This window comes from Mustela erminea, chromosome 2 (assembly GCF_009829155.1).
Source record: "Mustela erminea isolate mMusErm1 chromosome 2, mMusErm1.Pri, whole genome shotgun sequence".
In the NCBI taxonomy this organism is placed as follows: domain Eukaryota; kingdom Metazoa; phylum Chordata; class Mammalia; order Carnivora; family Mustelidae; genus Mustela; species Mustela erminea.
Window position 1 is genome coordinate 16,454,917 of NC_045615.1, and position 26,816 is coordinate 16,481,732.

The window sequence follows — 26,816 nt, forward strand, 5'->3', positions numbered from 1 at the left end:
CGAAGGCAGTAATTGCTGGTATTCATCCCCTTGGCACTATGGGAAACAGGCTACTCTGAGGAAAAGTTGGGAAGACAACTGTCCAGAACTATAAAAGCACTGAGATTTTGGCCTTTTTGCAAATTAACAAAAGTTACCCTGGAGCAGGCTGAAGCATGCTGGTAGGTGAGAGTCCTGGATCAGAGACAAAGGGCAGCTCGTTACTAATGTTGGTAACAATAGCCGGAGAATGAACAGTTGGGCCCCTTTTCTGAGCCGCGATTCCCAGAAGCCTCTGTGACGAGGACCACCGGTAGGCTGCCTTCCATTAGAGGACTCAGAAGCTCGGGGAAACGGAATCTCTCATCACGGAGACTAAGTCGGCCAGAGCTTTGCCTGGAGGGAGACATTATTTGTTGTCCAAGGCTATTCACCACAGAAACATCCTTGAAGATATTAAAAAAAAAAAAAAAAAAAAAAAAAAGGCAGGCAGTGCCTCTGCTCAAATACAGAAAAATGACACATGGAGGGAGAACGGTCTTCCAACAGAAACCGGGAAAAGGACGTGTGTCAGGGGAAAGGAATCCTGCGTCCGGAGGCTGCAAAGTGATCAAACTGAGGCAGGGACGGGGGAGCCAGGCTTGCTACAGCAGGCAGGCCTTCAGCCGCGGCTCGACTTCACCGCTCAAGTCGCGGCGATCCTCGCTCGGCTTTAACGCGGGCCGCCTCGCGCAGTGAGCGCTTTCCGGGATTGGTCCCGTTCAGTCCTCGCGTCTCACGCAGACAAGCGACACGATCACCATTTCACTCCGGACCCTCTTCTCTCACCTGGTTCCTCTTTACTCCAGGGCACAGGATTAAGACTGGCCAACCTAAGTGAACAAGAGTGCAAGGGCGGGAGACAGAGGAGACTCAGCCTCTGCTTCGGAACCAGGACCCGGAGAGCTCGCTCTTCTCCGACCTCGCGGACCTGAAACTCCCAGGGAGGGGCGGAGGAAGAGACGCCTCAGCTTCATTTCGTATTTCAAATCGGAAATAGGTTTCCGATGACAGGGAAGCCCTGCTGCACAACTGGGGCGTCTCCTTCTCCCTAAACCCGGCCAGACCGCAGAGGACCGGCAAGGAGCGGAGAGAACTAGCGGGGACCGGCGGGGACCGGCGGGGACCAGCGGGAGCCGGCGGGGACCGCAGAGCGCAGGGGTCCGCCCCGCTCTTCCGGGGTTTCCTGCGTCGATCGGAACAGCCTCCAGAGCGCGCCCCTCGCGATTGGAAGGCGCTGCTGTCGCTCAGCGCTCAGAACGGAAGGGGCTGGGCGCCGCTCTCCGCGGGATCCCGGAGCCTCCTGGCTGGTGGGAGGGGTGGGGCCGAAGTTGCAGGGTTGGATCCCGCGACTGCGGGTATGGAGTTGCGTCCCGCGGCGTCCCCCGGGCCTTCCCGCTCCTTCAAGGAGGAGCTGCTCTGTGCGGTCTGCTACGACCCCTTCCGCGACGCCGTGACTCTGCGCTGTGGGCACAACTTCTGCCGCGTGTGCGTGACCCGCTGCTGGGAGGTGCAGGTGGCGCCCACCTGCCCGGTGTGCAAGGACCGAGCGGCCCTCGCCGACCTGCGCACCAACCACACCCTCAACAACCTGGTGGAGAAGCTGCTGCGCGAGGAGGCCGAGGGCGCGCGCTGGGCGGGCCACCGCTCCCCACGACTCTGCCGCCCGCACCGTGGCCAGTTCAGCCTCTTCTGCCTCGACGACAAGGAGCTGCTGTGCTGCTCGTGCCAGGCCGACCCCCGGCACCAGGGGCACCGCGTGCAGCCGGTGAAGGACACTGCCCACGACTTTCGGGTAAGAGCGGCAGTGTGCGGGAGGTGACCGAGCGCGCACGTGGCGGCCAGGTCCCGAAGGCAACTCAGCACCTCTGACCACCCCCCACCCCTGTCCCCCGCCGCTGCAACCTGCTGCCGGAGCTGTGCGTCCGGGCCAGCCCCTCGTCCTGTGGCCAGGACCCCCTGCGCTACGATTCGGCTCACCTACAGACGGGTCGACCCAGGGGCCTTGGATGGGTGAAGAGGGGTGTAAACAGGAAGTGTGGGAACTGGAGTTACACGATGCTCCCAAGATGCCCCCCGACCCACTTCTGAAGGACTTGAGGCTCTGCACCCTCTATGCCGGCAGGGTGTGGCCCGGGCGCGGGTGAGGAGGACAGGTGTGGGTACCGCCCAAGAGTCTTGAAGCTTGGCTCATTCAAGTTAGAGGTGTGGGAGTCCCAGGACCTGGCCAGACATGTGGAGACTCAAGGTCTTCCAAAAGGGGTCACATACTTCCCGGAGCTAGCCCTATGTGTTGTGTAGGAGTGGAGAGGCTGTTGGCTTTGGCTGGCTCGTTTATTCTGGGTCCCTCTCAGCACCACAGTGCCTAGCGTTCCTATAGCTATAAAGTGACATCGGAAATACTTTGGTATAGAAGTAACATGGAGACTACTTGGGTATAAGAAGGAAAAATGATAAGAAAATAAGGATTAGCCAACTTAGGAATTTTCAGTTTTTGACCTTAGCCCATAGTAAGCCCATGTTTTGACCTTAGCCCATATTTTTTCCATTGTGGTCTGGTACAGTCCTGTGTATGTATCACTTGAAACAAAAGCTCTGTGAAAACGTCTGTTGTACTCTGGCATTTTCTGTTATTTTTATTTATTGTTTTATTTAAAAGATTGCAGAGGGTGTGAAACCCGAGTTTATTTACTCACCTACTAACACATGGGTCAGACCTCTTGGTTAGCTGGTGGGAAGCTGAGTGTATTGAAAAGGAGGCACTGTAAGAACCCCTAATGCTTGGTCTTCAGACACTGTTTTTGTTTTGTTTGTTTTGTTTTAAGGACTTTCTTAAGAAATATCGAGAGTTGGTTAGATTTTCATACACATTTAGACAGAGTTCAGGTGGAGGGGAATGTCATCAGTATGCATGTGTGACTACTATAGTAGCTTGCCAAAAGGATAAGCCTATAATTCCTGTTACCTTATTTAACAGTGGTCCACAGCAATGCTTTTCCCCATTTCCACTGTGGGAGTGCCAGGTCCTGATTTGGGAAAGCTGAAGTAAGTGCTGGCATTCTGGGGGTTGGGGTCGAGGTAAGGGGGGCACCATCGATCAAGTCATGACCAATCAGCATGGGGCTGTCACAAGTACAGATCAGGAAGATGGGTTGGGGTCAAGGCCAGGAGCACTAAGGCAGAACCCCCAGGTCTGGGCTAATCTAGGATTCAAGACGAGTGAGTTGGGTCCCGGGAAGCATATAGGGTCTAATGACAACTTCCTATTCCTTCAGCAGGTGCCTTGTATTGCTGGGTCCCAGGGATACTGCAAGGCATGTGATAAACAACAATTCATACCTTCAAGGAGTTTCAAGCAGAGACCTGAGAGATGAGGAGGTGTTAGTTAGGCAAAGAGAGTAAGAGAGGATGTTTTAGCCAGAGGCAGCAGCATACATAAGGGTCCAGAAGCTGGGAGGCCTGGTTTTCTGGGCCCTAAGAGAATTTCCGAGTAGTTAAAATAAGGATGGAAATGCAGAAGAACCCATGAGGCCTGAGGCTTGGCCCTTATGCTAAGGAATATACAGAGCAATAGAAGGGTTTTAAGCAGAGGAATGATGCAATCAGATTGATGGGCACCAGGGTGCTGTACGAGGAGGTAGGGAGTCCATTCTGGAAAGATCTAAGGAGAACACAGCCCAAGTGTGCTCAGTGTCGTGCTCAGTGTCACATCAGTGCGTTAGACAGCTGTGTATCAAGGACTTTTGTGTTGTGTTGTGTTGTGTTCTGGGACCTGTGAGGGGAGCTGAGGCCACAGAGTAAGACAGAGCCGTCACCCTGTGGAACTCACAGCGTATCCAGGCAAGTCAGACAGTCAGTAGACAAGCTGTGCTGGCTGGCTGGGCGCAGAGCAGTCTGGGAGGCAGGATCTGGGAGAAGAGGCTGAAGGGGCTGCCGTCGTATGCCGTGGGGAGCTCTGAAAGCTTGAAGATGGGGACTTCATGGTGCGATGTGTGCTTAGAAAGATCACTCTGGCAACCACGTAAGGAGTTGAACGAAAGGAGTAACCATGCCAGCCAGCACTTTCAGAGCTCTTACTGTGTGTCATGCGCTCTTGAGTGTTTACACACCACACATTTGATCTTGACAAAACCCCTGTGAGGCTGCGTATTAGTTTCCTATCATTGTGGTAGTACAGTGCCACAAACGTGGCAGTTTAACACAGCACAGATGCATTTCTCACAGTTTCGGAGGTCAGAAGTCCTAAAATCCAGGTGTTGGAGAAGGGGAGAGAGTTTATTTCCCTGCCTTGCCCAGCTTCTAGAGGCCCCCTCCTCCACCTTTAAAGCACATCATTCCAACTTCTGCTTCTGTTATCCCATTGTCTTCTCTGACTGACTCTACTAACTTCCTCCTTCTTCTAAGGACCCTTTGATTACATTGAGCCCACCGAGACAGTTCAGGATAATCATCCATCTTAAAATCATAATTTAATAACATCTGTAAAGTCCTCTTTGTCATATAAATAATACATTCACAGCTTCTAAGTTCTAGGATGTGGACATCTTTATTCAGCTTGCCACAGATACGTACTATTCTCCCCATTTTACAGACAGCGACACTGGGTCTCAGGTTAAGTAACTTGTCCAGAGTCCCAGAGCATATTACATGGACTTCACCCTGGGGCCTTGTTCAGCCCCTACTGTGGTCATGGACTTTGAGAGAAACTTCTCTGGTCCCCGGGTACAACTTTCTGAGCTGGCTGTGTATTCTGGGAGCTGTGGGGCAGCGGGTCATGTGTGGATATTTAAGAGGCTCGAGTGGACAAGGACCACTGTCCTGCGTGTGGGTGCCTGCGCTGTGCCAGGCCACGGTGTGTTCAGTAGAGGACTGAGGAGTCCTAGCCCTGGCTTCTTGGAGTCAGAGACTCATGATTGAATACTAATCACAAGGATATTCCTGGGAGGGACAGTACAGCAAGTGACAGGTGGCTGTAGCAAGGCACCTGCTCTTGTGCGGTGGAGAGCAATTTCACAGAGACCTGAAGGCTCCGAAGGTTCACTGAGTGTCGGGGCCCCAAGCAGCACTAGTGGGGCAGAGGGCGTGGTACGTAGGAAGCCAGAGACGTCTGGGCCAGGAATGAGGGCATCCAGGACAGGTCCCAAGGGCCATCTGGGGCATGTGAGAGAGCTGAGATTTTGTCCTAAGGACAGTGGGGTGTCAGGGAAGGAACCGCTGAGATACCAGACAGGCTGGAAATGTTGACACCAGAATGCTGAGTTGCATGTTGGAGCTTGAAGGGACAGCCTTTGGCCCATGTTTATCAAACTTGAACAAGGAAAGGCTGTTGCAACACTGTGTCTAAGATACATGCCATATATACAAATGCTAAGCTAGCATGAATTCCTCTTGCTTACTGCACATAGAGGCAGTAAAACGACAACAGCAGCGGTTTACAGATAAAGTGCAAAGAAAATCCGTTGAATTCTAGTTGAAATATTTATCGCCGGGCCTTCTTTGGCTGAAACGAAAACACTGCTCTGGGCGGCTGTGAGTCTTGTCTGACAATACTTGTGCCACTCCTTAACCCTCTTCTAAGTGGTTACTTGATGTGCCGGTCTAAATTTCCCTCTTTGCAGATCCGAATCTTTCCTTGTGATACAGCCAGACTTCATTCAGACCTGGCACATCCTTCACCCCATTCAGTGTGCTTCTGCTCATTCTATCCTTATGAAGCCAGGACAGTGAAAGTAGTGTAGTTTGACATCAAGTAAATTGTTAACAAATACAGATGCTGGCACTGAAGTTGTAGGAACTGAAAGTGTGTGTCAGCACTGTTTATAAGGCGACTTGAAAAAGGTTTACTGTAGTTTTTTTGGGTGGGGGGTTGTTGGTTATTGAATGAAAACCCTAATTGAAAACTCTTGTGGAAAACTAGCAGATCCCTAAACACAGGCCCAGAGCCATCGGGCACTGTGAGGAAAGGATTCTGTTTTACTAGTGAGAAATCAGAAACTTGGAGAAATGCAGCAGTTCCCGGCATTGGCAGGGGATGGGGAAGGTACGTCTAGGATTAGAACTTAGATTTCCTGACTCCCTGTCCGACGTTTGCTCAGCCTTGCATCATCAAAGCAAGCCTGCCCCAATCTCCTGCCAGGTCCCTGCCTTGTCTAGATCACTTTCTTATCTATCCAGTGGGATTGCCTGAGAGCCGTTCTCTGCCCTCCAGGCTCCTCCTGCACCAGTCCATTCTCCTTCTGGGATTCTTCTTAGAATCAGTTTGGCCAAATCTTACTAGGAATGTTCCATGTTGTCCTTAAGTCTACCTCCCCTTACAATTCTTTCCACCCTTTTCCTAACTGTGCCCTCCCATCTGGATCCCCCCCTTATGGGCCAGGCGCTACCATGTCCAAGTTGCGTGGACATTTACTGCCTGCTTGATAAGGCAAGTACCCAGGGTGGGGGGCTTACTGAACACTACTCAGTGAGGGTCCTGAGTCATGGGGCCCTTGCACTAGGCACTGTTGTGGATCCCTGCTTCATGAGGAGGACACAAACACCAAGGGGAAAGGAAGATCAGGAGACTGGGTTGGGGTTAGGTAAGAAAGGGATCTGGGCGAGATCAAGTTGTCTTGGAGGCATTTATGCTATCCGAGTAAGAAACCTGAGGAATTGACAGTAGGAGAGTTAAATAACCCACCCCTGAGTGGCACCTAAGAGTAGTGAGAGTCGACACATGCCTGGCACGCTCTTGGAGAATTTACATGGATTCACTAGTGGAAGCCTCAGAATAGTCCTGCGAGCGAGGTAGTCTCATTCCTCTTGGCCACAGGAGGAGATGGTGCAGAGAAGAGAAGGAATTCGCTCAGAATCATCTGCTGCTAAACGGAGCAGGGATTTGAACTTGAGGGCCCAGTGGCAGAGCTCTTTGCTGCTATGTCTGTCTGCCTGAAAACAAGTGTTTGATATACATGGGGAAAATGACAAGAGCAGAGGCCTAGAAACCTTGGTGATGGACTAGGTAAGCATGGTCAGAAAACTGCATTTCTTCATTTTCACAGTGAAGTTAGAGTCTGTAGACGCTTCCAACCTGGCTTGGGCTGGACAGCCCTGGCTGCAGGTGTGTGGTGATGATCGTGGGAAATAGTATTTATTCTTTCTCAATCAGGACTAGAGCCTGATTGCCAATGAGAGAACAAGCTTTTGCCAAAGTCCTCACCAGTGGTTAGTGACAAAGACAAGAGTATAAATCAGGTCTTCTAACTTTCAGTCCAGGAGGCGGTATGGTGTAGTGGAAAGAACATAAGGGTTCAGTGGACTCATTGACTGGGCAGGTTGGTAGCTGAGTGTCCACTTTGTGCTGAACCTGGGGATATGCATGGATAGGACACTTGCTGCCCTTGCAGGGCAGGTGTCCTTTGCTTCTGTGAAGGTTTATTGAGCAACATTGTGCTGGGCCAGAGGACCTGCCCTTTTTTGGAGCCCACAGCCTTCCTGGGAAAGTGAGGTGATTGATTATCTAGCGGTAATGGGTGGGGTGATAGAGGTGTACCTGGGAGCTATGAGAGCCGGCGGGGTGCACCTGAACTCTACTGGGGAGGTCAGAATGGCTTTCTGGAGGAATTGAAGGGAGCCTGAGCTGCGTTTTCTAAGCCTTGTTGAGATAGTTGGGTGGTGCAGACAGGAATTATAAGCAACAGCATATATAGGGCCTTGGAAGTCAGAAAACCTGGCTTGGGCTGGACAGCCCTGGCTGCAGGTATGTGGTCATGATCGTGGGAAATAGTATTTATTCTTTCTCTTACCTGTGCCTTTCCCATTTTCTGTTACACCACACAGCACCTGTGTTAATGGATATTTTGGGCAAAACAATTTTGTAAAATCCTTAGGGTAATAAATACACCCTTGAAATGTGTTGCTTAAGCAAATTGTAGTTTTTTTAAATAAACGATGTAGACTATAGAATCACATTCTGAATCCTTTAGTGTAAATAGAAAACTTCCTGTTTTGCATGTTTATAAATAAGTTATCCTGAGTGTTGTAATTTGAAACTAAAATCACAGCTCACTTGCTGTTTTGGTCTTGGGGTCTGGGTGATGCTCTGCATCTGTCCTGAGCCAGTTAGCTCCATCCAGGCTGGGGATGATCTGTATTCGTCCAGACCAGGCTTCACAGCAGAGCCCCCCTCCAGTCAGCGGGCAGCTTCTGCCTGTTCAGCGCACCCTCTGGGCTACATGCAGTCCCTGAATGGTCCGTTTGAGTGGATACACGTATGCTTAGGGTTAAAATCAGAATTATCTAAAGCAAACATGAAAAGTATACTGTTTAGATTGATTTGAATTCATACTGTTTAAATACAGTATTTCCTAGATTAACCACTAAATTCATGGAAAGGGAAAAAGTGGAATAAAACACACATCGTCAATCCCAAAAAAGGGGAAGAGAAGGAAATACTGAACAAGTGGGGCAAGTAGCACAGAACAAGGTGGTAGGTTTAAGTGCAAATGTACCCGGTAATTATGTTAACTCTTCCAGTTAAGTGACAAAAGTCAGCTAGATAAGAAAACAGCCCAGTTCTGTGCCGCTTTGATAGGAATCACAAGTAAAACGTACAAGGTGAGGAAGGAGGGAAACTACACTGGCATGATGTGCAGATGATATAATTACATATATCTGCATAGGAATTTCTGTTGCAGAGAATATAAAAAGATGCTACAGATAAATTATGTATATAAATGAGTTTAGAAGAATGCTGGTTGCAAAATCAACTTTATTTATTTATTTATTTATTTATTTATTTAAAAATATTTTATTTATTTATTTGACAGAGAGAGATCACAAGCAGGCAGAGAGGCAGGCAGAGAGAGAGGAGGAGGAAGCAGGCTCCCTGCCAAGCAGAGAGCCCGATGCGGGACTCGATCCCAGGACCCTGAGATCATGACCCGAGCTGAAGGCAGTGGCTTAACCCACTGAGCCACCCAGGCGCCCCGCAAAATCAACTTTAAAATCAATTGTATTTCCATATATCAGCAAACATAAAAAAACGCTGTAGTATAAAACAATATATATTGTTAATATCTCACAATAAATGTAACAGTGCAGACATCTGACAGAGAAAAATACATAATTTCATTGAGAGATATAAAAGACTAAGTGGCAAAATATACCATGTTCATAGATTAAGAGAATCAGTATTTGATGTCGGTTATCTCCAGACTGATCTATAGAGTCAGGGTTGTAATAATCACCACATGACATTTTGTGGAATTTGGCAAGCTGATTCCAGTATTTGTATGAAAACTCAAGAGAGCTGGGCACCTGGTGGCTCACTTGGTTAAGTCTGCCTTCAGCTCAGGTCATAATCCCAGGGTCCTGGGATCAGGTCCCTCACCCAGCTGCCTTCTTGCTCTGCCTGCCAGTCCTCCTGCTTGTGTGCATGCACTCTCTCTCTAAAATAAATAAATAAAATCTTTAAAAAAAAAAAGAAAAGAAAATTCAGCCAATGATTGCCAGAACATTCTTAGGAGATGTTTAGCTCTTAGTTTATCTTAACAGCTATCAAAGTTAAGACTGTGTGATGTTGGCAGAAGACAGTGGGTCAGGGGAAGAGACTAGAGAACTGAAAACATCTGTTTGATGTATGGAGAGATGGCCTGTACATCAGTGGGGAAGGCTTAGTACTCTAAATAATGGTTCTGAGGCAGCGAGCGCCCGGGTCACATTGTTCATGGGGTAAACCACGGGTTATCCACATTGGACCTAAATGAGAAAGAAAGCCGGAAAGCTTAAATAATACAGGAGATAATCTTTGTGACCTCAGGATATGGAGGGGTTTTTTTTTGTTTTTGTTTGTTTGTTTGGCTTGTTTTTTTAAGCAGTTTGGGAAGGGAGGAGGTATTTTTAAAACAAACCAAAGAGCCCTAATTCTAAAGGAAAAAAAAAGATAAATTTGACCATATTGAAATTAAGAAATATAAATGATACAATAGAGTGTACTTATTATACATCTAACCCATGGAAGACATATATTGCACATTTATAATAAATTGCTTCAAACCAGTAGGAAAATAACAGGCATCTCCATTGAAAAATGGTCAAAAGGTTTGAACAGCTATTTAAGAAATAAAGACCCAAATGGTTACTAAACATTTTTCATTGGTATCACGTGTGTGGTATAAACTGGTGCAGTTGCTTTAGAAAACAGTTCGGCATGATCTATTAAAGTTGAAGATACACATGTTTGTGGCCCATTCCTGTCCCCAGGAATATTTTGCACAGAGACATGTTTTTGTGTGGGCCAGGAGATGTATCTAAGATGGTTCATGCTATCTGTGTTACTTGAAGATTGTAAATGGCCCAGCTCTCCATGAACACCAGAATGGGTAAATGATTGTGGTGTGTTCATAAAGTGGCATACAGTGCAACAATGAACGATAAACTCAGATGCAATGCCTGGGTGGCTCAGTTGGTTGGGCAGCTGCCTTTGGCTCAGGTCGTGATCCCGGCGTCCTGGGATCGAGTCCCGCATCCGGCTCCTTGCTCCGCGGGGAACCTGCTTCTCCCTCTGACTCTGCCTGCCACTCTGTCTGCCTGTGCTTGCTCTCACTCTCTCTCTCTCTCTGACAAATAAATAAATAAAATCTAAAAAAAAAAAAAGTTTGAATCCTACAAACCTTAATGTCAAGGTAAAGGAAACAAGACACAAAAGAATGCATACAGAATGGCTCCATTAATACAAAGTTAAAAACCGCACAAAATTGAAGTTTACTGTTCAGATTAGGGACGTGTACATGGGTGATAGAACTCTGAAGAAAGGCAGGGAAATGCTATACAAACTTGGACCTTTGTTTCCTCTGACAGGAAGAAGGGGATAAGATTGAGAAGGGACAGGTCCTGACTGTGATTAAAAGGTGTTCTGTTTATAACTACTTAAGGCACATTTGCGTATATTTGAGGCACATTTATGTTTTATGCCAAAGCAAATAAATTGCCAAAAATAAGAGATTGAAAGGTGAAAAACAACTCATTGAACCTGAGAGAAATTGAAGGGATTTCATTGAGGAAGGAACGCTCTAGGTAAGTGACAAGAAAAGGCTAAAACTTCTAAAGTTTTCATTTTATAGGCTTTAAGATCTTTGAGGTATAATAGATAACAATAAGAGGCAGGGATCTTAACCGTTCCATTTGAAAAGTTGTAAGCACTACACAAACACTGTACTTGCCTCCCCAAAGGATATACAGAACATTCCTGTCACCTTGGAGACCTCCCTTCTTCCCAGCCAGTCCACCAGGAGGCAACCCACCTTCTGATTTCTGTCACCATATATTAGCGCTGCTGTTCTTGAACTTCATGTAAATGGAACGATACCATGTATACTCTTTTGTATCTGACTTCGTTCTGGCAAAATTTATATATATATTTACATATATGTAAACTTATGTCAATATGTATATGCACATACGTATAAACATGTTAATATATACAAGTACATGTATGTATATATTTATATATATAAGTATATAAATTCATATATATATATATACAAACTTGTCCATGTTATATGTGTCACTAGTTCTTTTGTATTGCTAAGTAGTTTTCCATTATATGAATATACCATAATTTATCCAATTTCAATGGATATTTGGTTAGTTTCCAGTTTGGGAGTAGCCATTAGTCTTTAAAATATGTTTTTACTTTGACATTTATGGGAAGAAACTCATTAACATGCTAGGTTATTGAAGGAATTGGGCAAAGTATTGACAGAATTGTAAACTTACTCTAGAACTAAAAACTGACAACACATTTGGGAATAAGATGACACTTTCAGAAACATTAAGGGTAGGCAGACAAACATAGTACCAGCTCTCCTCATGAGATAGGATGTGTCTTGTGGCTAAGAACATGGCCTTTATTGTTGGGTACAAATCCTGGCTCTGCTGAAGTCTAACTGTATAATTTTGGCAAGTTACTCAGCAACTCTGGGTCCTCTTTTCTCCTCTGTGTAAGAAGCGAGTAGTGCCTGCCTCACAGGAATGTAAGAATTCAGTAACATCTCTCCTGAGTGCTTAATTTAGTGCTGGATGGCATAGCACATGTGCAGTAGTAACTGCTTGTTACTAATGGAATCAGTGGTGGATCTCATCAACTCGCCTCAGAGAAGGGTCATTTGGGGGTTGGTCTTTGCTGCATTACACCAGAACTGTCCAGGTGCTTCAAGAATTCGGGAGAGGACAGGGACTGTCCCCCTACCCCTGCCCCCTGCACCACCACTGTCTTCATCTGCCTGTAGATCCCTAGCTGTCAGGGTTGAAGGCAGAGGGCTGGGCTGCATTGTTTTGGGGCATACCCCCTGGGTAATGTGTGTGGGCACTTGCTTCACTCCTTTCATCCATGCTTATTTGGCAAATCAAAATTGTTTAGAAATTTATTATATGACTTTGTAACAGAACATCTTTTCCCACAAAACATAAGGATGATATTTCACTGGCCTTGTGGGATATTCATACCGATTTTATTTTGCTTTGAGGAGACACTTTAGAGATGTCATACTACAGAAAACAAAAAGATCTTTTATGTATATTCAAGAAGATCATGAAAGTGGCCAGAATGAGTAGAAAAGAAGAAACCTGCAGAAGATAGAGATCATTATTTTCTGGAGTACGGCAGTTAAAAGAATGGGCTGCGGAGCAGGACAGACAGCCTCGTTATTGCTGCAAAACAAATTATCTCCAAAAATAGTGGTTTAAAACAAATAGCTATTACTTCATGGTTTCTGTGGGTCGAGAATCTGGGCAAGACATAGTTGGGCGTATCTGCCTCAGATCTCTCCCGATGCTCTGGTCTCCTCTGAAGGTTCAAGTAGGCCAAGGTTACCATTCGAGCTCACTCAGTCGAGTGGTTGCTGGTTGGAGGCCATCCTCAGTTCCTAGCCCTGTGGGCCACTCCACAGGCTGGATCACAATGTGGCAGGTGGCTTCCATCCAGCTGAGAAAGCAGTGGGGGGGTGAGAAAGGATGTGCACAGGCTTTTAGTCACCTCGTCTCAGGCGATATCCCTTTGCTGCTTTTGCCACATTGTGCTGGTTTGAAGCAGCTCAGCACACCCAGCCCATGGGGAGCAGATTCCACTGGGGCATGAATCCCCAGAGGTGGGGACCACTGGAGCCATTCTAGAGGCTGCCTCCTTCAGTCTGCCCTCTGTTCCCCAATGGTTCCTTTTCCCCTAGCATGCAGAATACACTCACTCCTTCCCAAGATCTCCAGTTTCTTACCCGGTGACAACATTAGCTCCTGATTCTTGTCATCTGAATCAGGACCAGGTGGGGATGAGGCTTTTGAGGACAAACCTCTGTTACCTATTGCTGTATAACAAATGTCCCCCAAATTTGGAATCTAAAAGCAGTAGACATTCCTATCTTACAGGAGTGAAGGATCCTGGAGGCTGCCTACCACCACTGTCTAGGTTCATGTCCTTATCCTGCCACACACTAGCTGTGTGCTCAAGGGCGAGTCACTTCCTTTTGTGTGCTTTTGGGATGTGTTTTTTTTTTTTTAATTTATAAAATGAGGCTAATCATATTACTACCTAACATGGATAGTGTGATGATTAAGTGACGTAATTTGTTAAGTAATTAGCACATTCCCTGGCAGATAGTAAATGCTCAATAAATGCTAGTCACTTGTAATTAATGCCACTAGAATTGTTACTGTTTTTCCAAAGAAAAACTTGGTAAGCTTTCTCAGAATTATGAGAGAAAAGGATAAAGATGGAGAGAAATGGATAGGCCTTGAATACAAAAGGGAGGAATCCAATCTCAAACTGGAAGTGGTTCTTCAAGGAGTCCAAGGAGATCAGAGCACTAACAGTTAAGTTTAAAAAAACAAAAGTACTAAGCCAAAAGGATTTGATTAAAGCGTATTTTTTGTGTCCCATGCACTGATGGAATATTGCAATAAGATAGGGAAGTGGGGAGACAGGTAGTTTAGATAAGGCCCTGTAGGAGTAACTGATCGACCTGGAATCAGACCTGTCCAGTTTAGAAAGTCATGAAGAGAACCTGTGAGCACATGGTCTGTATAGTGGCAACAGCTCAGGGGTTCATGGACAGCCTGGACTAGCTGTAGGCTGGAGCGGGATGCCTTTCTGAGCTGTACTGTGGCTAGCTTGAGAGGGAATGGGTCCTTTACCTCCTCCACCGTGTCTCCCCATCTGTACCAGGTATAAAACAAAGGGGCCAGTTAGAAGGGTTTGAGAGCCTTCAAGCTAAAAACCAGAGTCAAGGTTAGGGTTACGCCCTGCAGCCTGTGGACGGATGGGTTGAGTAAATGTGGTTGAGCTGTACCCACACTGAAGTGGGACTCCAGTTGTAAATGGAGTATGTCCTCCCCCTGCCTGGCCTCCAGCCTTAATGTTGCTCCTTCTCATTCCTCATGGCAGGCCAAGTGCAGGAACATGGAGCACGCGCTACGGGAAAAAGCCAAGGCCTTCTGGGCCATGAGGCGCTCCTACGAGGCCATAGCCAAGCACAATCAGGTGAGTGCTCTGGCTGGGGAGATGAGGGATACCTGGGGCAGCGGGGTAATTGGTGGGGGGGAAGGCTAGGGTGGGCGGGCCCTGGCTGTGGCTCTTGACACAGAATCAGCCTTCTCTAACCCTGAGGATCTAGCATAGTCCTGTCCTAGGTAGCTGATTGTGGTGGCACTGCCATGGCCTGAGTGGCTGGGCGTGACCATGCCATCAGCTGTGGGAAGGGGGAACTTTGCACGTGCTGCACTTGACCATCTACCCAATTGCTCATGCCAGCGACGACCTGGGGCTCTTTAGTTACTCGTCTTCCCCTCTTCCTGCCTGGGTCCTCTCCCTCAGCAGTCCTGGCCTCTCTAACTGAAAATACATGACGTCTGCTGGACGCTCTGTTTCCCCTGCTACTCTTAGTCTTGGATGTGTCTCCATTGTTCCTCACCTGGCCTCCTACTTGGGCCCCAGGCTTTCACTCTTGTTCTGCAGTCCATCTCCACAGAGTGGACTGATCTTTCTGAAAAATACATGGATTGCATCACTCCTCTGCCTAAAACTGTCAAGAGGCTTCATCACCCTTGCAGTCCAGACTCCTCACTGTGGCCTCCAGGGCCCTCGTCCAACCCCTGCCTGGCCCTCAGCTTCATCTCCTCCCATGCTTGGCTCCAGCCACATTGGCCTTCTTTCTGTCCCTCCAGGAAATTACATCCTCTCAGATCCTCCCATAAGGAGCAGCTTGGCATTAAGATCTCTGTTCAGACATCCCTTGGGAGAAGTGTTCCCTGATCTCCCTCCCCAAGTAATTCTCCGCTTTACTTGCACTCAGGTCTCCCTGTTTCTGTTTTCTTCAGAATACTTCATTACCTGCAGTTAACTTTTTGTTACTTATTTTTTTATTTGCTTCCAATAGAATATAATGAAGGCTACATTAATATGTGAGAGAGTTCTTGGCTCACAGTAGGTGATCAATAAATGTTTGTAAATTGAATGAAGGAATTGTCTCCCCTCTTTCCCCACCCTCCTTGTTTATACCGTATCATCCTCTCTCCCTCTGAGTGCTGTGTGCATCGGCAGCTGGGTTTCCGTCGGGTTGTACTGGCTTTGCTCTGTCACTCCCTGGGTTAGTGCTTCTACTTAGTACTGCTCAGCTAAGAGCCCCCACCCCCTGCCTGGGCTGCCTGGCACTCCCCGCCTGTGCCCATGTGCCCATGGGAGGGGACCAGGCTCGGAAGGCACCTCACTAATCTCTGGCCAGTGACTGTCCCCTGAGCTGCAGAGCTGGTGGAACAGCAGAAGGATTGTGAAATGTGGGTGACCAGGGCAGTAACTGCAAAGCAGAACTGCTTTCAAAGCCAGACGCCAGTCTCCAGGCCCATCCCCACCCCCTCTAAGCTAATCCCTCCATCTGTAAAAAGAGGACGATTCTGTCTTACTAGGAAGTTTATGAACATTCAGTTGGGATAATGCATGTGCAGTGCCCAACAGAGAAAAGCTCTTCACCATTTTTCATGTCTTATGGACCATCGAACTGTGAGCGGCGGTTTTCACTTTTTCAGTGAAACCTTACGGTACATTGTCAGAGCCATTGCACCGTTGAGCTCCTGGTCCAGACACTTAGCTCCTGGCCTCCGCATGGCAAGTTGCTTTACCTGCAGGCGCCGTGGAATCATGGAGCTTCACCTCTGTCACTCGAGTTCCTTTTGTGGTCAGCCCTGTTCCCCTGGCTGGCCTTGTGCCGGACTGCGGTGGTGGTGCCTGGGGCATGTCCTTATGGCCAAGTGATGGCCCCTGTCTGCCTGGCCCAGGCACTGTGGCACTCTGACATGGCCCCAGGTGAGGATTCCAGGGTTTCCAGGTGAGCCCTGCTTTTCCCTAAACCCAGTCAGTGCAGGTTGATGAGGGAAGTGGAGGCTTTGAGATTTGCCCTTTTGATGGGAGGTTCCAGATTGCCAGCAGGAAGGGTGGCTGAACTTGACTTTGCACTGGTGAGGTTTTCCTGCCTGCTGGTCTTTATCTTCCTGTGCGACAGAAATCATCCTGGATTTCACTGCCTCCCACCGTGCACAATCAGTCTCTTGAGCCTGGTATTTCGACAGTGCCATCTCTTCTCATTTGAATCTCTTTGTTAGTTTGTACACCGTTTTACAAGTACAAAGCCATTTGTGTTTCTTCTGTGAATGTTTTTTTTTTTTTTTTTTAATATCTGTCTTTTCCCTTGGTGGATTTGTAAGAGTGCTTTGTATGTTAAGAAGAAAAACAGTCTGTTACATGTTACTTACATATATTTTTCCCAGTTTGTCATTTCTTTTCCAGTGAATCATTTTTACTTTTTTTGGGTCAGTTTCATTTTTTTAGACTATTTTGTCATCACACTGTGAGAGCCGTGAACATAAATTGAACTTTCAGTCTGAAGATGAGATTTGTGATTGCTACAGCACAGATTTTTTTTTAAGATTTTATTTATTTATTTGACAGACAGAGATCACAAGTAGGCAGAGAGGCAGGCAGAGAGAGAGGAGGAAGCAGGCTCCCCGCTGAGCAGAGAGCCCAATGTGGGGCTCGATCCCAGGATCCTGGGATCATGACCTGAGCCGAAGGCAGAGGCTTTAACCCACTGAGCCACCCAGGCGCCCCTACAGCACAGATTTTGAGTTGTTTTTCCAGTGGTCCTCTTGGAATTGTATTTATGTATTTTACTTTATTGGTAGTCTCTTACCATTCAAAACTACTTCTGTTAATGTCTATTCAGTGATCTCATTTTTCTTTGAGGCTTCTCAGTTTTGTTTCTTTTTTAAAAAGATTTTATTTATTTGACAGAGAGAGGGAGCACAAGCAGGGGGAGTAGGAGAGGGAGAAGTAGGCTTCCCGCTGAGCAGGGAGCTGGATGCAGGGCTTGATCCTAGGACCCTGGAAACATGATCTGAGCCAAAAGCAGATGCTTAGCCGACTAAATCACCCAGGCGCCCCACAGTTTCTCAGTTTTTTATTAGAAAAGGGTTTTTTCATTCCAAGATGAGTACTATTTCTCTGCTTTTTCTTTGAGTCCATTTATGGTTTTGTTTTAACTTTAAAAAAAAATTTCTTAACAAAAAATTATTTGAGAGAAAGAGAGGGAATGAATGAGAAAGCATGAGTGGGGAGAGGGAGAAGCAGACTCCCTTTTGAGCAGGGAGCCCCGTGTGGGGCTCGATCCAAGACCCTGGCATCATGTCCTGAGCCAAAGGCAGATGCGTAACTAACTGAGCCACCCCTGTTACAACTTCTTTTTTTAAAGATTTTTGTAGTTATGATAGGGGTACGCATATTGGGAATGATTCCGCTTTAAAATAAATACTTCTTCTCTTCTTTTGGTAAGTCTCTGGATCAGACAGTTTTGAAGTCCCAAGATGGGAAGGCAGATAATTGTTAAAAGTCATTGTTATTTGCAACAGTTCATTTCTGTGATTCAGGATTTCCCTTGCTATGGTGCACAGAACCAAGGTACAGAATGTTGTGTGTTGAAGATCTAGACAACATGTGTCATCGATAAGCAGATTTGATTGATTTTCTTAATTTATCGAGACAATCTCATTACGCTGTGTGACTTTAAACTTATAGATTTATGCTAATAAAACTGCATCTGTATGTTAGCTGTTGGGGTTTCACCCCTGGTTTCTGTTGAAAAGAGAGCTCCATTGTTTGAATCCTGAGAGCCCGGAGGCCACGTGCTGCCTGAGAGGGTCCCTCCGAGCCTGAGCCTGGGCCCGTCCTGCTCTGTGCTGTAGGTGGAGGCTGCCTGGCTGGAAGGGCGAATCCGGCAGGAGTTTGACAAACTCCGTGAGTTCCTGCGCGTGGAGGAGCAAGCCATCCTGGACGCCATGGCTGAGGAGGCGAGGCAGAAGCAGCGTCTGGTGGAGGAGAAGATGAAGCGGCTGGCGGAAGACACAGAAGCTCTGGCCCAGGAGATCGAGCGGCTGCAGGTGGAGATGAAGGAGGATGATGTTTCTTTTCTCATGGTGAGGGGCTTGCCGTCTGGCTTCAGGGACAGTGGGCAGGTGTTTGGGAACCCATGGGGAGCCGGAGGCCACCAGCCCCCACCTCCGCCACCCCCCAGTCTTCCCACAGGGTTGGGGTGCTGGGCTGGAAGAGTCCCCAGAGGAGGTACCCTGCTTGTCAGGAGGCCAAGGGGACTTTCAGCAGAGCGGACCGAGTTCCTAGGGGCCTTCTCGCTTCTTTCTGCCCCTCTCCTTTCCTTGTCCCTCTCCCTGCCTCTCGTACTCTTGCTCGCTCTCTCTCTGTTTCTTCTTTCTCTGAAACCTCAGTACAGCCGAGTACCTTGTAAACAAGGTGGAAAAGTTGCAGAGGTAATGCTGGAAACCTCTGGGTCCTCCCACAGTTAACACCTTGTATCACCTCCTGGCACGTTTGTCCATAGCAGCTCGACCTTGGTGCATTATAATGAGCTAAACTCCAGACTTATTTAGAGCCCATCAGTTTTTGCATTAATATCCTCCTGCTCCAGGATCCAGTCCAGGGACCCACATCGCACTTAGTTGTCCCATGCCCCAGTGTCCACTGGTCTGTGACAGTGTCTTACTCTTGTTTTTCATGACCTTGGCAGGCCTGAGGACTGCTGATCAGGTAGCCCGTAGACTCTTCTCTCACTCTGGTTTGCCTGATGTTTTGTTCATGATTAGATGGGGGTTAAAGGACTTTACAAAGAAGACAAACTAGAGGGGCACCTGGGTGGCTCAGTGGCTTAAAGCCTGTGCCTTCGGCTCAGGTCATGATCCCAGGGTCCTGGGATCGAGCCCCGAGTCAGGCTCTCTGCTCGGCAGGGAGCCTGCTTCCTCCTCTCTCTCTGCCTGCCTCTGCCTACTTGTGATCTCTCTGTCAAATAAAATAAATTAAAAAAAAAAAAGACAAACTAGAATATTCTAAAATTATACAATTATTTTAATTCTTAATTTAAATATGTTTTTATGTCCTCTGTTGCTCTCTTAAGAAAAGGATGACTCTATTCTCTCTTTTTAAACTTATATGTTTAGTTCATTTTCTTTTTCTCTTTTTATGTTTCTCATACCTGTGCCCCCCTCCTGCCCACCCCCCACCCATGAGTCTTATAGGAGATATGTCTGTAACTGGAAAGCTAGTTTGGAAATCAGTCAGGATAGTGAGCTATCTTTTTCACTTAGAGAACAGCTGAACTCTCTGGAAAGGGGAGACTTTGTAGAGTGGATTGAGAAGGGACAGATAACAGCCTGCATTCGGGCCAGTTGTCACATCCTGGCTGGTGACTCCTGTGGGTTTTCTGCCTCACACGAAGCTTTGAACCCTGGTATCTCCTGTCTCCAAAATGCCCCTGATCATATAAAATCATTTGGTGGGTTCTAAAAGCTGATTATCTGCTGTTTCTGTTTAGGAAATTGGGAGCGGCCAGGACCCACTGTGCTTTCAGGGATGCTTTTATGACTTTTTAAAAATAATATAACCGCTTTATTGAGATACAATTCTCACACTGTATAATTCACTCACTTAAACTGTACAGTCCAGTGCTTTTTGCTCTGTTCACAGAGTTGTGCAGCCATTACCACGATCAACTGTAGCACATTTCATCTCCAGAAACACAAACCTCATACGCTTAAGCTGTTGCCCTCCTGTGCCTGGCCCCCCACGCCCCTACCCCCTACCATTAGCCCTCAGCAAATGCTGATTTCCTTTCTGCCTCTAAGAATTTGCCTTGTCTGGACACTTCTGTAAACGATTTCCATCAGTAGAATCCGATCGCAGCCCTTTTGTGACTGGCTCCTTTCACTCAGCATGTTTTGAAACTCTATCCTGTCGGAGTGTTTATCAGACATGGCTGAGTAATACTCCCTTGTACGGATATATTATGCTTTATGTGTACATTCATCAACTGATGGACGTTTGAGTCGTTTTTCTGAGCTGTTACAAATCACACCGCCGTAAACATGCATGTGCAAGTTTTTTTGTAGACACAGGTTTTCCTTTCTCTTGGGTATGTGCCTAAGAATAGATTCACTGAATCACATGGTAACTAGTAAGTGTTACTGTTTGAGGAATTGCCACACGGCTTTCCAGGCGACTCCACTGGTGTTTATAGTCCCTGAGCAGTGGATGAGGACTAAATTTCTCCTCATCCTTGCCAACACTGGCCTTTTTTTCTTTTTTCTTTCTTTCTTTTTGTTTTTGTTTTTTTTTTTTTTTACTAGCCATTGCAGGGTGTGAAGTGGTATCTCACTGTGGTTTTAATTTGCATTTCTTTGATGGCAATGCTGTTGAGCATCTTTTTGGGGACTTGTTGGCCATCTGTATATCTTTGGGGAATTGTGCATTCCAGCCCTGTGGCCATTTTTAAAATTGGATTGCTTGTCATTTTGTTGTTGAATTATATGAGTTTTTACATATTCTGCATACTAGACCTTTATCAGATACATGATTTATAAATAGTTTCTCCCATTCTTTGGGTTGTTATTGTTGGTAGCTTCCTTTGAAGTACAGAAGCTTTTCACTGTGATGGACTGAAACACAGATTAGCTGTGTTTTATTTCCTGTTGGTGCTTTTCGTGTCATGTCTAAGAAACCATAGTGTAATCCAAGGTTGTGAGTTTTATAGGCTTAGCTCCACATTTAAGGTTTTGAGTTAATTGAAAAAAATTTTTGTATATGGTGGAAGGTGGAAATCCCAGGTTCATTCTTTTGCATGTGGATATCGAGTTGTCCCAGCATCATTTGCCAAAGACCATTCTTCATCGAATGACCTTGGCACCCTATAGAAAACCAGTTGACAGTAAATATGAGGGTTTAACTTCTTCCAGTGTTTTTCCTTATGTTAATACTACACTGTCTTGACTACTATTGCTTTTAATACATTTTGGATTCAGGACATGTGAACCACCAACTTTGTTCTTGTCCAAGACAGTTCTGGCTATTCTGGGTTCCTAGAATTTCCATATGGATTTCAGGATCAGCTTGTCACTGTCTGCAAAGAAGCCAGCTAGAATTTTGGTAGGAACTTTATTGACTCTGTAGATCTGTTTGGGGAGTTTTGCCATCTTAACAATGTTAAATCAGAAATCTGATCCATGAACATGGGATATAGGACTCATTTTGAGGTCAGAAACTTATGTGTATATGTGGTTTTGTTTTGTTTTGTTTTGTTTTTTTCCCTGTATTTATGTCTCTGTCTTTTTTTCTCTGTTAGAAACACAAAAGCCGAAAACGCCGGTAAGTTGCCAAGACTGGTGGAGGGGAGGGGAAGAGCAGGCAGAAATCCCAGGGGTGCCAGCCAGCTCCAGTGGCTCCAGGGCCAGGCAGGTAATGAAGCCAGCTGGGTGTAATACAGTGGGAGTGGGGGGGACTGGCCAGGGTGAAAGAGCCCTCTTTCAAGGCCTTCCACTTGGATTGGCACTGGTGAAGTGTTGTTCTCCTGAGTGTGGAAAATGACCACCCACTATGTGGGGAGAAAATGTGTCATCCTGCACACAGCTTGTGTTTCTCAGTGGGTCCTCCCAACACCTAGGTTTATCTCTTGATTAACCCCTACCTCCGAGAGTCTCAGCACACACCGGTTTCTGTTGTTGTCTTTTGGGTTCATGGTGATAAACTCCATCCCAGTCAGAGCTGCACAAAGATGGAAGAGAATGTTTAGGAGAGTAGTGAGTCCTGTCACTGGAGGTGTTGAAGCAAAGGCCAGTGATACCTCCAGACATTGGGACTAGAGGACCCTTAAGGTCCCTTCTGCCTCAGACATCCAATGAGCAGATTCTGCCCACAAGGATGGGCCCTGTGTCTGAGAACCTCCTATCCTATTTATATTTATCCCAGCGGGGGCAGGTTGGGCCTACGTTTTCAATCCTGAGGAGCCGTGAGCAGCCTGGTTGGCCTCTGGCTCCTCTCCTGTCAGAGCCCAGCCTAGGTCTGTCTTGGGTAGAGTGACCAGGAATGAGCCCTGTTGCCTGTTTCCGGCTGACCCTGTTAGGCCCAGGATGCATGGCTCTGGCCCTGCCCACCTGGCCCAACTCTCCTTTCCCAGCCTCTTCTGCACCATGGAGCCGGAGCCTGTGCAACCTGGCATGCTCATCGACATCTGCAAGTATCTGGACTCCCTGCAATACCGTGTCTGGCGGAAGATGGTCACGTCTGTAGAATCTGGTGAGTGGGGCGTGTGGACAGGGGTTCCAGACTGGGGCGGTACTTCCTACAAGCCTCGTTTCTCCCAGCTTCCCACCCCATTGGAGCTTCTCTAGCTCCTTTCACACACAGTTCCCTCGGTGCCCCACCTCTCCCTGCCCCACCGCTCAAGCTCTCCTGGCACACCCCTTCCTCTTTGGGTCCTGACACTCGGCCCCCTCTGGAGAAAGAGGAGCTGGCTGCCATCTCTCTCCAGAACTGTAATCGTATTGGATGACGAAAGTGCTGAGTGTTTGTGTCCCCTTCTAATTCATATGTTGAAACCCTAACCTCTGATGTGATGGCATTTGGAGATGATGGGGGCCTTTGGAAGGTGATGAGGTCACGAGTGTGGAGCCCCAGGATGCAGTCAGTTTCTTGATGAGGAGAGGCACCAGAGAGCTGGCTTTTCTCTCCCTCCCTCCCCTTTGTGAGGACACAGCAGGAAGGTGGCCGTCTGTGAGCCACGAAGAGGGCCTCACCAGAACACAACTGTGCTGCACCCCGATCTCAGACTTTGGTCTCCAAAACTGTGGGAAAGACGTGTCTGTTGTTTGAGCCTGTAGTCTGTAGTATTTTTGTGTAGCAACCCAAGCTGACGGAGACCTCAGGATTTTAGAGGGAGAGCTGTCAGTGACCCAGAGGAATGTTACATGCTTCTCTCAGTCATCGAGGGAGTTGTGTGAGCACCGGGGTCCCTGCTTCTGTGGGTTTCCCTGGCTGCCGTAACAAAGGACTGCACGCTGGAGGACTTTGGGGGGAATGGAGGCACTGCTGGCATGGCAGAAGGGCAGCCTATGAGATTTGCTGATTTTTTCCCACTTCTGCCTCTGCTCTCAGTGCCTTTCAGCTTCGATCCCAACACCGCAGCCGGCTGGCTATCTGTGTCCGATGACCTCACCAGCGTCACCAACCATGGCTACCGAGTGCAGGTGGAGAACCCGGAGCGCTTCTCCTCAGCGCCCTGCCTGCTGGGCTCCTGCGTCTTCTCCCAGGGCTCCCACACCTGGGAGGTGGACCTGGGGGGGCTGCCAAGCTGGCGGGTGGGTGTGGTGCGGCTGCGCCAGGACACTGGCGCTGAGGGCCACTCACACAGCTGCTACCACGACACCCGCTCGGGCTTCTGGTACGTGTGCCGCACACAGGGGGTGGATGGGGACCACTGCATGACCTCGGACCCGGCCACGTCACCCCTGGTCCCGGCCATCCCTCGCCGCCTGCGTGTGGAGCTGGAGTGTGAGGAGGGCGAGCTGTCCTTCTACGATGCTGAGAGCCACTGCCACCTCTACACCTTCCACGCCCGCTTCGGGGAGGTGCGGCCCTACTTCTACCTGGGGGGCGCGCGGGGGGATGGCCCCCTTGAGCCTTTGCGCATATGTCCCCTACGCATCACCATCAGGGAGGAACTGGATGGCTGAGGCCGACCAGGAGCCTGGCCACTGCTGCCAGGGACTTGCGTCGTGGTCCTGTTTTCTTTCTGTCCCTCCCTCTCAAGCTGCGCTCACTTCCGTACCTCTGAACCGTCAGCCTCCTTGCCAGGATCTTCCCTGCTGATCAGTCTTGTCCTCCTCCTGTAGCTCCAGGCCCCAAGCCGCCTCCTTCATTTCTGAAGTCATCCAGGGGACACCTCATTCCCCAGAGCCTTGGCACCTTCCAGGTGTGGATTTTCTAAACCCAAATGCCAGGATGTCTGGGGATAACACTGACTTCTATGGATGGGCCTGTTTTAACATGTGGGTCTTAGTATCTGGGTATGGTGAGGCCAGCAGACCAGGAGAGCCTACCGTGGGAAAGAGTTTGTTATTTACAGTTCCCAAGAAGCACCAGAGCCACTGAGGAAACAGAGAGAGTTGAGGGAGCACGAGGTGGGAGACTTTGTTACAGTTTTAGTGACAAGAACAGGCTTGGCAGGGGCTCTGAGTAGACAGGTTTGGGATCTGCTAGTTGGAATAATTTTGGCAGGCTCTGGGGCGTAGGTGGGGGACGATGGGACTGGGGGACTGGGGGCTATCTGGAGAGGAAGCAGTGGCCCTGTGGGTTAGAGTCCTGTGAGAGCCAGGTAAAGGAAGTGGGTTGGGGGTTTAGTGGTCGGTTTGCATATGAAAGACGTGCTCCAAGTAGTTGGTTGGTCTCTCCAGAAATTGGCTAGGGCCAGAAGGAGCAGTTTCCCTGTGGTCAGAGTTTCTACAATACAGATAAAATCTGGTTCATACAGCACTGCTGCTGTGGCTTTGGAGCAGGGCCGGGGCCCCAAACTTATCTGTCACTTTATCCCAGTATGTTCAGACCTCTCCACAGAGTCCCCTCGCGTCCCCCAGGGCAGAGGCAAGGCTGCCTGCAGGTCAGCTCTGATTTATCTGTTGACCCTTCTTGGACTATTTCCAAATAGTGACTGTTTGGACTATTTCAAACGCGTTTTTAAAAACTGCAGTTTAGACCCATTCCTGCTATGGGCCTCCGTTTCCTCAGCTATAGAGGAGATAGGAGGACTGGAAAATTACGTCCTATAGATGCTATGAAAGAAACAGCTCGGATTCATTCTTATAAAGTAAAGAGAATGGAAGGAAAGAGGGGTCATTTTCAGTGAAGACGTAGGAAAGGGAGGAAATGGTCCTGGGGAGTGGTGGTGGTGGGGGGGTCCCTCGCTTAGCTTTGCTGGCCTCCGCCTGCTCCTTGCTCTATTTCCCTGTGTGTTTTCATCCTGATTTCTTCTACCCCCGCCCTACCATGCCTCCGGACCTCCACCTCCACCTCTTCTTCCTCGCATCTGCCTGAAGAGGATTTTAATTGTCAGCCATCCCGTCCCAGGAAACAGCACAGTGAAAGGAACTGGTCTGTAGGGGTGACGGTGTTCTCCTGGGGGCATGTTCCCATCCGGAGGGCTCATGTTCTTTTTCTCCTGTCTGTGCCCCAGGTTCACAGAAAAGGACATTTTAAACAGAAAGGACGATTCAAAACTGTGAGGCGGTTTGATATGTGCAATTGGTAGGGGCCACAGGGAGGGGCGCAGTAGGAGATGCCACTGGGTGGGGGTACCGGGTTGGAATGTTGGTAGACTGGTGTGCGCAGGTCCTGTCTGAAGGCACTCGGGCTCAGGGCTCTCAAGGCACTTTGGCGGCCAATATGTCTGAGACCAGTGTGCATTCTCTAAATATTTATCTAGCCCATCAAATACAATCTCTAGGATAATCCTGATCTGAAATTATTTTGTTAGTTACTATAAACTTTTTAAAAAGTTTTTTATTTCCAACTTAGATATTGGAAGGGGGTTTCTGAAAAGGATAATTTGGATAGCCTGGAGCTCTTTTTTTAAAAAAAATAAAAATGATATTTGAGCTAAAACTCACTTTTTCTCTGGACATTTTCCTTTCCGTGTTCTCGTAAGCAAAAGTTGATCCATGACAAAGGTTCATCCAGGATGCAACATGTATGTGACCTTATTCCCTTTTATGATCAGGTACCATGCCATTGTGTGGACATATAACGTTTTAGTTATCCATTCTTCAGCTTATGGGCATTTACATTGTTTCCATTTTTGGCCATTACAAATAATGTGTGGACGGATGTTTTGTGTGGATGTATGTTTGCCATTCTCTTTGGTATCTATCTACCTAGGAGTGGGTTTGGTGGTGCATGCATGAAATCTGTTCAACCTTTGAGGAGCTGCTAGGCTGTTTTTCAGGGGAGCTGTGCCATCTTGTATTCTCATCAGAGGTGCACAAAGATTGCATTGTTCCATATCCTTGTCCACACTTGTTACTGTCTTTCAGCCATCCTTATGATGGTGAAGTGATACCTCCTTGTGGTTTTGATTTGCATTTCCCTGATGACTGATGATACAGAGCATCTTTTCATGTGCTTGTTTACCATTTTTGTATCTTCTTAGGAGAACTGCCTTTAGATCCTTTGCCCATTTTTGAATGGGTTACTTGTCTTCGTATCATTGAGTATAAAAGTTCTTTATACATTTAAAATACCAGTCCCTTTTCAAATACATCATCTACAAATTTTTTTTTTCTCCCATTCTGTGGGTTGTCTTTTCACTTTCTTGGTGATGGCCTTTGAAACACAAAAGTTGTTAACTTTGGTGATGTCTAGTCTTATTTTTTCTCTTGTTACTGTACATCCT

The 26,816-nt window shown here is 47.6% G+C and overlaps 1 protein-coding gene across 2 annotated transcripts; it reads left to right on the top strand.

Annotated features, from left to right (window-relative positions):
• The first annotated feature begins 484 nt into the window (after positions 1-484).
• Positions 485-26,030, top strand: TRIM35 (tripartite motif containing 35). 2 transcript variants are annotated; one of them, XM_032332354.1, is made up of 6 exons: positions 486-1,813; positions 14,435-14,530; positions 18,280-18,510; positions 21,720-21,742; positions 22,551-22,669; positions 23,528-26,030. In XM_032332354.1, exons 1-6 carry the CDS (start codon positions 1,379-1,381, stop codon positions 24,103-24,105), a joined length of 1,482 nt encoding a protein of 493 aa, XP_032188245.1. In that variant the 5' UTR covers positions 486-1,378; the 3' UTR covers positions 24,106-26,030. The 2 variants fall into 2 exon arrangements, with proteins under 2 accessions (XP_032188246.1, XP_032188245.1); XM_032332355.1 differs by lacking the exon at positions 21,720-21,742 and having other exon boundaries at positions 485-1,813; positions 23,528-23,683.
• The last annotated feature ends 786 nt before the right edge of the window (positions 26,031-26,816 follow it).

Bases quoted from the DNA above. Each gene is read 5' to 3' on its own strand.
- TRIM35 (XM_032332354.1), top strand. From the start codon at position 1,379: ATGGAGTTGCGTCCCGCGGCGTCCCCCGGGCCTTCCCGCTCCTTCAAG. The intron at 14,531-18,279 runs GTGAGTGCTCTG...TCTGTGCTGTAG, and splicing joins CCATAGCCAAGCACAATCAG to GTGGAGGCTGCCTGGCTGGA. The intron at 21,743-22,550 runs GTAAGTTGCCAA...CTCCTTTCCCAG, and splicing joins CACAAAAGCCGAAAACGCCG to CCTCTTCTGCACCATGGAGC.